The 9872-nt window shown below is 35.3% G+C and overlaps 2 protein-coding genes across 8 annotated transcripts; one reads left to right on the top strand and one right to left on the bottom strand.

Annotated features, from left to right (window-relative positions):
• On the top strand, positions 227-6960 carry LOC107632155 (probable LRR receptor-like serine/threonine-protein kinase RFK1). Of its 7 annotated transcripts, none has more exons than XM_016335825.2 (25): positions 227-291; positions 551-591; positions 782-950; positions 1151-1222; positions 1334-1402; positions 1482-1553; positions 1674-1745; positions 1833-1904; positions 1986-2057; positions 2155-2226; positions 2311-2382; positions 2474-2545; positions 3297-3365; positions 3439-3504; positions 3634-3696; positions 3798-3845; positions 3944-3987; positions 4125-4510; positions 4581-4779; positions 4937-5086; positions 5354-5472; positions 5565-5775; positions 5857-6091; positions 6176-6326; positions 6456-6960. In XM_016335825.2, exons 1-25 carry the CDS (start codon positions 242-244, stop codon positions 6822-6824), a joined length of 3015 nt encoding a protein of 1004 aa, XP_016191311.1. In that variant the 5' UTR covers positions 227-241; the 3' UTR covers positions 6825-6960. The 7 variants fall into 7 exon arrangements, with proteins under 7 accessions (XP_016191311.1, XP_016191312.1, XP_016191308.1 ...); XM_016335826.2 differs by having other exon boundaries at positions 280-352; XM_016335822.2 differs by lacking the exon at positions 227-291 and having other exon boundaries at positions 298-591.
• On the bottom strand, positions 6758-9418 carry LOC107634041 (dynamin-related protein 4C-like). The gene has a single exon (XM_016337626.2). It carries the CDS (start codon positions 9105-9107, stop codon positions 7086-7088), a length of 2022 nt encoding a protein of 673 aa, XP_016193112.1. The 5' UTR covers positions 9108-9418; the 3' UTR covers positions 6758-7085.

The following is a 9872-nucleotide window of genomic DNA, read 5'->3' on the forward strand; positions in this document are numbered from 1 at the left end:
ACTTTACATCAAATTATTTTATTTTATTTTATTTTTAAACCGATGCAAACACCCCTCCTATGTATCATATTTTGTATGTGAATCAAAATTAATATTTTCCATAGCAAAGTTATTTAATTAATTAAAGTATGCCATCCAAGATAGTGTTGGTTATCATCATTACATGGTAGAATAGAAAGTTGTAATTGCAATAATGGAATAGAGGTCCCACAATTCTGCATTTACTACAGTTTGTGGCACCATGATATACAAAGAGATAATATCCAATTCCTCTTACACCATTTATGGCCGGTAATGCTTTTGTTGGAAAAGAAGGTTGCTTGTTTGCTAGTTCGTAGCATTGTATTCAAATGTATGATACAATATAATAATACAAATGCATGTGTCTTTTTGTGGCTTCTTTCTGATTAAGTCCTCACTGCACAGTTCTTAGATAGCTCATATAAAAAAGGAACCAACTTTGAATATAAAAACCAACACTTTTTGCATCTGAGAGCATGGAATTCAGAATCTTCTTTGCTTTATCAATCATTGCTTTGAGTTGTTTCAGATGGATGAGGTTTGCAGAATCCAAATTACCACAGGAAGAAGGTAAGAACTAAGAACATTTATTTTATCTAACTGGGATCATCTGTTTGTTCTAACTGCTCTGCAGCCATGTTAGTTAGTTATAATGTTGGATCATCATAATTAAGGAGATACCTTAATCCAGCCTTGTGGACTTCAAACATTGTTTGTTATTTTGTTTCCTTTTCTTATATCATCCTGAAATGTTTTCCAGTTGATGCTCTTGGAGAAATCACTACCATGATGGGTGTCACCCACTGGGAATTTGATGGTGATACTTGTCAAATTAAAAAGGTGACATTAGAGCCACCCAGTGAAGCTAAAAGCAGCATTGGTTGTGAGTACCATCCTGAAAAGGACAACTTCTCTCATGTAGTAAGGATGTAAAAATCTCTTTTTCATATCTGATTGCTACAGAGTCATTTATATTCTGATATAGCTAGCTGTTTATGTGTTCAAATTTTTAATTTCCCTTTGGTCATGGATATGAGGAATCCAATTCATTGTCAACTTTGTTGGAACACAATCAGAATGAGTCTAACATGTATATTCATTTTGATACTTTTTTTTCCCCTTTTTGTAGTGAGTTCAAATGGTACAATCTTCCTGGCACTCTTCCACCTCAGATGGTTAAGCTTCCTTACCTCAGAGAAATGTATGAACTATGTACACCTTAAAATGCTCCATTAGTTATTCTATATTAAAATATAGTTACTTTAACTTCTTGATTTGTTAATTTAAATGAAAAAAAATTCTCTCATTATAGTGATCTTTCTCTCAACTACCTAAATGGTACCATCCCAAAGGAATGGGCTTCAATGAAACTGACTACAATGTAAGTTCTTATCAACTAATTAAGCTTGCATCCAACAACTTGTATTTTTTCTTTTAATGAATGCAACAAAATTATGCAGTGCTCTAATGGCTAATCGTTTATCGGGGGAGATTCCTAAGGAGTTGGGAAATATTACAACTCTAGTGAACCTGTAAGATTATTCTCATACATTTATCTTGTGGAGATTTACTTTGATTGAAGTCCAATAGTGTTATTTCTTTGAGCATTATTAAGGGTATAATGCATTTATCATTCTTTCACCTCAAATTAGGGACCTTGAAGCAAACCAATTATCTGGTCATGTACCCTCTCAACTTGGAAATCTGATTAACCTGCAAAGATTGTAAGACAATGAATTTCTATTTATTTTCTAAGACCCTTGTATTTTATTGCAAAGAACAATGTTTTTATGTCATACTCCATCATGCAGGGTTCTATCATCCAATAATTTGTCTGGGACCCTACCAGAGACATTTGCTCTATTACATAATTTGACAGAGTTGTAAGTTTCTATTGATATTTTTCTTTATAAAATAAATGCTGTCACTTTTATTGATAAATATCTTCTCATCATGCATTGCAGTAGGATAAGTGATAATAGTTTCAGTGGAAAAATACCCAGCTTCATTCAGAACTGGAAGCTACTTCAAAGACTGTGAGATTGCATTTAGCTCTTTTTTTTTCTTTTTACAAAATATTCTATCTATGTGGCAAGTCTTCACAATATGCTATAAATATGTACATATTTGAAGAGAGATGCATGCAAGTGGACTGGAGGGACCAATCCCATCAAATATATCTCTTTTGAGTAATTTAACTATTTTGTAAGTAAAATTTATACTGTTAGTTTCTGTAATGTTTTCCCTCCAGTTCATCATATTTAGCTCATTGTGGTGAATATTATACAGGAGGATTAGTGACATAGATGGTCCAAGTCAGGATTTTCCAGTTTTAAGCAGCATGAAAAAAATGAGAAGATTGTATGTTGAGTTCAATCTTCTATGGGTTTAAAGTAGATGCCACATTATCTACCATTGTTTGATTTAAACTAATCCAGTCTTTTTCATTTAGGGTTTTGAGAAACTGCAATATTACTGGAGAGATTCCTAGTGACATCTGGAAAATGGAGAATTTGAAAATGCTGTAAGACATTTGATTTCCCCTTCTTTTTTGATGCCTAAGGTTTTTCTTTCTTTTTCTTTTTTTTTTTTCCCTTCTTAGTTCTTTTGTTACTGGGATCAAATTCAACTATCATAACTCTCTACCCCTTGATACATCAATAGGACATACTTTCCCATGTATATATAGATGCATACACAGACACAGACACACATAGATTGGTATATAAAAATATTATGCTCCTGCATCCTATTCATTTTTTCATACCTGATAAAATGCTGTTGTATAAGGAGATGGATCCTTTTGTCCACAAGAAATGGGACTAGTGTTTAGAGGAATCTAAAAGTTATTAAGGTAATATGCAAAGCTGTGTTAGTTTTAAAGAGTTCTGTGATAATTCTGAAGTGAAAATTCTAGTATGCTAGAATAAATAGGGGGGTAACATCAAAACATGTTCATTGATAAATGTCCATGAAAGATACATATGTATATGCCACCACAGCTTATATTAACATATATAATTAAGTGTAAAATGAAATGGTTTCCCTGCTTTCCTATTTTTATCATTTTAGGCTGCATCTACTGTTTCTTGGATGCTGTTTTAAACAGCATATTCATTAACTAGTATTTGCTTTCAAGAGCAAATTACATAACGTTGCTTCATATAACTTGGTGATTCACAAGAACAAAACTTAGTAGTATACTACCATAACTGTATTTCAGAATAGTAAGCACACAAGCTTCTTAGTTTGGAAATTTATTTCAAATTTTGTAGGGATGTGAGTTTTAATCAGTTGGTTGGCGAAATTCCAACTATCAAACCTGCAGCACCAATGACTTTTATGTGAGTATGCTTATATAAATTTTAGAATATACTGCAGTGTTCAAATGTAAATAGTAACACTTTTTTTCCCCAGCTTCCTAACTGGCAACAAACTAACTGGTAATGTACCTGACTCAATCTTGGCGGCGGGAGGCAATGTGTATGTCTCTTAACAGTCATTTTATTGGATGAATTCTTCGCTAGTTGAATATGAATTGTGTGCATGTTGGTATGATGAAATTGTTCATTTCATTACTGATAACATCTCTTTCTCATTTTTCTTATGCAGTGATCTTTCTTATAACAACCTTACGTGGCAAGGACCTGGGCAATCTGCTTGTCAAGATAACTTGTTAGAAATGCAAAATATTTTGAAGTATTAGTAAAGTATCTTCAAATTTGATGCTATTAGTAGTAAACTGATGATGGTTTCACCTTGTTTGAGTTTGTCAGGAATTTAAACTTAAACTTGTTCCGGAGTTCTTTGGGGACCACAAAATTGTAAGTTTTCAATTCTTTCATCTTTCAATAATTTACTGTTCAACTATGTTGCAAAATGGAGTTCTGGTGATATCATTTTTGCTCTTGATTTTCGACAGACAGGATGTTCTCCCATGTTCAAAGACCTTTAAGTGTCCTAGATGTAAGTATGGGCTCTTTAATACTTTGGAATGTTAACATGATGATCATCTCAGAAGATGCATTATCATGGATGCTCTTAGTTATTCTATGATTTTTCATTTCTATATATATGTAACTTTCAATTTAATACTGTATCAGACTCAAGCTGTTTGCATGTGAATAGTGGTGGAAAGGATGTAATGATGAAAGAAAATGGTCAAAATATCCTTTATATAGGGGATAGTGTGCCGGGTGGTACTGCTGAATATTATAATGACCTTAAAAAGCTTTGGGGGTTTAGCAGCACTGGTGACTTCATGGATGATGATGACATCCAAAATACACGTTACACCAAGACATTGTCACCTTCAAATTTGTCTGAATTATATGCAACGGCACGAGTGTCCCCTATTTCGCTCACCTATTTCCATTATTGCTTGGAAAATGGGAACTATACAGTAAAGCTCCACTTTGCAGAAATACAGTTTACTAATGATAGGACATGTAACAGTCTTGGGAAACGCTTATTCGATATCTATGTCCAGGTATCAGTCAAAATGAAGTTAATATGTTTTGTTGTCCAAATCAGGACTTAAAAAGATTGGTCTGTTTCAGGATGGACTAGTTTTGAAGGATTTTAACATTGAAGAGAAAGCACATGGTGCTCAAAAACCATATATAGCAACAATTCCTAATGTCAGCGTAACAGACAATATTCTAGAGATCCGACTCTACTATGCTGGCAAGGGAACTGAAAGGGTTCCTTATCCTGCAGCTTATGGTCCCCTCATATCAGCTTTCTCTATTGTTTCTAGTGAGTCATATCAGCCTAAGCAACATTTGATCACAACATCTTCACATTGAACTGGAGGCTTCATATCTAAATACTTTGACAGTATTCCCTTTTAGTGCTAGTGCATGAAAGTTTGATAAGGACAACTCGCTTATGGTTTTCTTCTTTTCTCCTGCAGATTCTAAACCTTGTTCAGTCCAAAAGAAAGCAGTGAATTATATAATAGTTGGAGTTGGATTTGGAATTACAGCTCTTTGCCTAGTCCTTATTATAGTAGGGATTCTTTGGTGGAAACACTTCTTCAAAGGAATAATTAGGACAGAAAAAGGTGAATACCTTCATTTTCACATCATTCCAAAATTCGTTCATTTAATTTGCTAGAGTGATATCTGACTTTAAGCATCTAAAATCAACCACATAGCCTTAGCATCCGGGAAGCTGGCTAAGGGATCCCGGCTTGGTAATGAAATAATGATAGACCATATGAGATATATTGCATGGTGAAGTAGGTCAGGTAGTGCAAAAGATTTCCCAAACTACAATATTTTATTTCACTGGCACACATTCATATTTTTTTGGTTGACTTATTGGACAGGTGTTGATGGACAATATAATCAGACAGGGACATATACATTAGAACAAATTAGAGCTGCCACAAATGATTTCTCTCCTGCTAACAAGATTGGGGAAGGTGGTTTTGGTCCTGTCTACAAGGTATTAAAGAGTGAACACACTTCTTGCAAGGCACACAGAATTTTGTTGTTTGGACTCAGCATGTAAAGTTCTGAATAACATTTGGATTTCAGGGTCAGTTATCCGATGGTACTTGGGTAGCGGTCAAACAGCTTTCTTCGAAGTCACGGCAGGGGAATCGTGAATTTTTAAATGAGATAGCCATGATATCTTGTTTGCAACACCCTAATCTTGTGAAACTTCATGGATTTTGCATTGAAAACAATCAACTAATGCTGGTGTATGAGTACATGGAAAATAATAGCCTGGCTCATGCTTTATTCAGTAAGTATACCAGCAGTTCAATCAACAAATTCAGCAGCAGAAATAGAAATTTTTTACAACTTCATTTTGTTCATTCTGTAGGCTCAGAGAATCAGCTTAAACTTGATTGGTCAACAAGGCATAGAATCTGTATTGGCATAGCAAAAGGTCTTGCATTTCTTCATGAAGAATCTAGACTCAAGATTGTTCATCGAGATATCAAATCTACTAATGTGTTACTGGATGGGAACTTAAACCCTAAAATATCCGATTTTGGGTTGGCTAGGCTTGATGAAGAGGAAGAGACTCACATCAGCACCAGAGTGGCAGGAACAGTGTGAGTTATCTGTCACCTGGCAATACAAAATCTGAGTAATGTTTTTATTATTATGAACTGAATTTGTTCTTTTTTGTTTTGCAGAGGATACATGGCACCGGAATATGCATTATGGGGTCACCTGTCTTACAAGGCTGATGTATACAGTTATGGAATTGTGGTCTTGGAAATTGTCAGTGGAAAGAACAATAAAAGTTACATGCCAAGTGATGATTGTCTTTGTCTTTTAGATAAGGTATTCTACTATGTTACTATCTCTTTTCCATGTTTGTCATTGTAAACCAAAACCATCTTGTTCTTTTGATAGCTATCCAATGCAAACATCAGTTTTGTATAACAAAGATAATAATTATTAACATTGCAGGCATTTCATCTTCAATCCACTGAAAACATAATGGCACTGGTTGATGAAAGGCTGGGATTAGAGGTGAACCCAACCGAAGCAGAAAACATGTTGAAAGTAGCTCTGCTGTGTACGAATGTATCGCCGTCTCTTAGGCCTACAATGTCAGAGGTTGTGAACATGCTTGAAGAAAAAACTAGCATCCCAGATGTTGTACCGGAATCTTTTTTTCGTGAAGATTTAAGGTTTAGAGCCATAAGAGACATCTATCAACACGGTGAAAATCAAAGTTTGTCTTCAAGCAAAACAGGCAGTTTAATAGGATATTTTGTACCTACTTCTTCCTCAGTCTCTGGCAATGACATGCATGAAATATGCTCAAAATCATAGGGAAGCACAATTTTAATGATCAATAGTTTAGGCTTTTTTAGCATATAGAAGACTTGCATTTGGCCATTTTTCACTCTAGTATAAACTTGTGTATAGGATGAATACTGCATTTGAAATCTTCAATATTGTTCTAGTATATTTTTGTCTAAAGAAAACATTAACTTTCAAAATTATAAACTACAAACTATTTTCATTGACACAAATATTAAAAGACACATTCAAATTACAAAAAGTGCTCCATTCCAAGAAAGGCCAACATATCTAATCACCATATGTTCCAATCCTAACCATAAGATTTCCAACCGTTTCTTTGGATTCCCTGAGCACCTTGACACTCCTATTCAGCTTGTCACGCTTCCCTGCAATGGAAGGTGACTCCTCCAGCAGCCTTTCAATTCCACCACCCTTTGGTGACATCAAGTCATGAACAATTTCTTTTTCCAGGTCTTTGTTCACAAGATTGTGGATACTTAGCATCAAATGCATCGCAATGCTATCAATGAACCTCTTCTGTACGATCCTCCAGTAAGCAATCATCCTCACTTTTAAGTCAAAAGCTTGAGTAAGCATACTGGAATATTGCTTCAGATGAGCAACATCGATTTCTCCAACACCTTCAAGCTTCACCTTTGAAGTCTGATTATTCTGATGATCCAAAACAGCTTTTACAAAACCATCTTGCTGCAAAATCAACTTCTTGTACTCTCCAATGAACTCAGGGTTGCAGGTATAATCAGTCAGCTTCTCCATTTCAACAACAACCAAGACATGCTTAATAGAACTCTCTTTCATCTTGGAGATAAGAGACTGGCCGGCACGCCGTGTAGAAACCTGAAGCTGATAATAACTCTCACAATGACGCATCAAAACAGAACTCACAACAGTTTCCAAATATTCCCACACATTACGAACAAAATCAATTGGCATGTGAGCAATTGCCTTAACCTTCCTCTGATGTATTGATAGAAAAGCAGTTCTTGGCATGAAGTTGGGCAAACCAATCCATTTAGCTTCTTGCAGCTCCCTAATCTCGTCCATGAGAAAATCTTTCGTGGCCTCTTTTTCAGAGAACTTTTGAAGATCATTAGAGTATGAATCCAGCAAATCAACTAACCTTGCAGTGCAGTGCATATTCTTTTCATCAGGGTACTCATCAAACTCCCCTCTCAGAAGAATCTTCCTCAATGACTCTTTGGATAAACCAATGATATGCATAAATGCAGTCATAGCATCAGCAACACAAGTCAGATTCACAGGCAACTTATCCAACTCAGATAAATTGTAAGTCAGCTTCTCATTGATTTTCTTTACAATTTCTGGTAGAGTTTTGGATATGATCATGCCTTGAACCTGAACTAGCCTCTGTGCCAGAACAGGAACACCAACAATGGATTTGTCAATCTTTGAAAGCATTGGATGAGACTCAAAAAGCCTCTCTTCTTCAATCCTCGCCTCCTCATAAGATTCATCGCCAATCCTGTTCCTGACACAGACATAACCAAGACCAATGTTAACATCATCAGCAGTTACCTTCTCCAACAAGCCTTCAGGAGACTTATCAGCTTTTGTTACAACAGCCAAGGTTCTCAAACCAGTTTTATCCACAGACTGAGACATTCTTATGGATTCACAAGTAGTAAAATCAACGGTAGCAGAAAGAACATTCAGAATAATGCTCTCTTCAGGCTTAATATACTCCATGATAATATCCTTGATCTGATCATAGATATTTTCAGGCTGGCCATGAACAGGAACCCTAGTAATACCAGGAAGATCCACCATTGTCAAGTCAGGAACACCATTTTTCTTCACCACCAATGTCAAAGGGGTGTTTGATATCCCTTTGCCATTTCCAGCAAGTTCTTCAGTGGCAATGTTGATAGCATCAGACACATTGTCTTCATCTGTTGAGATGCTCTTGCCATTGAACTCAAGCATGAGTTCAGGATTTGAAAGATGACTTTGGAGCCTCATAACAAGAGGAACCCTGGTGCATATGCCTTGGCCACGTGGCAAGCTGATGCCAGCAAGAGATTCAAGCACACTAGACTTGCCAGAACTTTGATCACCAACAACAACAATGGTTGGAAGCTGAATCCCTTCCTTGGCAATGTTGAGTCTCCTGAGATTCTCAACAGCATCAAGAATAGGACGAATCTTCTCATTGTAGGATGAGACAATAGGAGCAATAATAGTTGAAACAGGTTCAGGGTTTTCTCCATGTACTACTGCAAGTGAGTCATCTTTGTTGGTTCTCCTGGTTTTCTTTGCTGTTCCCACCATATTAGTTTCTCTCAAGTGTAAACAAAATGGTTATGGTAAAATGAGATGCGAGTAGTGGGGATAAGGAACAAGTGTGTGTATTTATACGTAGGGAGAGTGAGTGAGGGAAGATGCATGGAATAAATGGCGTTTGGTTTATCAAAGAAAAAGGGAATTGAAGCATGCAAAGTTTTTAAGGGGAATTGGAGTTACAGTTGAAATGCTGCTGCTATTGCTTGGGCTCTTCACCAAAATTAATTTCAAGGGGAATTGCACTTCTACTTTCATTTATTTTCACACGGTTTTCTATATACACAAAGTCTAAGGAGTCGGTGTTTTCATTAACTAGCAGAAAAAAATGTGTAATTTTATAGGAAAAATTCCAGGTGTAACGGGAACACCGGTATTCCAGTTGTTTTAACCGTTAATTTTAATTAATATATATTATATATTTTTTTATAATTTAGATCAACGGTTAAAACAACTGGAACACCGATGTTCCTGGTACACTTGAAACTCTTCCAATTTTATATCATTAGATATAATTTTATCGGAGTGGATCATTTTCAGTAAAAAAAAAATTAGATGCTGTAAGTGTTGAATCTAATTATTCATTGTTTTCTCTCTCTTATTTAATTTTAGTTCCACTTAAAGAATTAAAGGTAAAAAATTACACTTTATTTTCTTAAATGTTTTTTCCACTGATGATGATCTATTTCATAATTTTACATCATTAAAAATATTAATAATAACTAATTAATGACTACAAATTAATTAAATATACTT

This window comes from Arachis ipaensis, chromosome B03 (genome assembly GCF_000816755.2).
Source record: "Arachis ipaensis cultivar K30076 chromosome B03, Araip1.1, whole genome shotgun sequence".
NCBI classification, from domain to species: domain Eukaryota; kingdom Viridiplantae; phylum Streptophyta; class Magnoliopsida; order Fabales; family Fabaceae; genus Arachis; species Arachis ipaensis.

What these genes read in the sequence shown, in the direction of transcription:
- LOC107634041 (XM_016337626.2), bottom strand. Translation starts at nt 9,107, where the DNA reads ATGGTGGGAACAGCAAAGAAAACCAGGAGAACCAACAAAGATGACTCA.
- LOC107632155 (XM_016335822.2), top strand. Translation starts at nt 498, where the DNA reads ATGGAATTCAGAATCTTCTTTGCTTTATCAATCATTGCTTTGAGTTGT. An exon ending in CAAATTACCACAGGAAGAAG is followed by an intron (nt 592 to 781) that starts GTAAGAACTAAG and finishes AATGTTTTCCAG; the next exon opens with TTGATGCTCTTGGAGAAATC. An exon ending in GACCTTTAAGTGTCCTAGAT is followed by an intron (nt 3,988 to 4,124) that starts GTAAGTATGGGC and finishes ATACTGTATCAG; the next exon opens with ACTCAAGCTGTTTGCATGTG.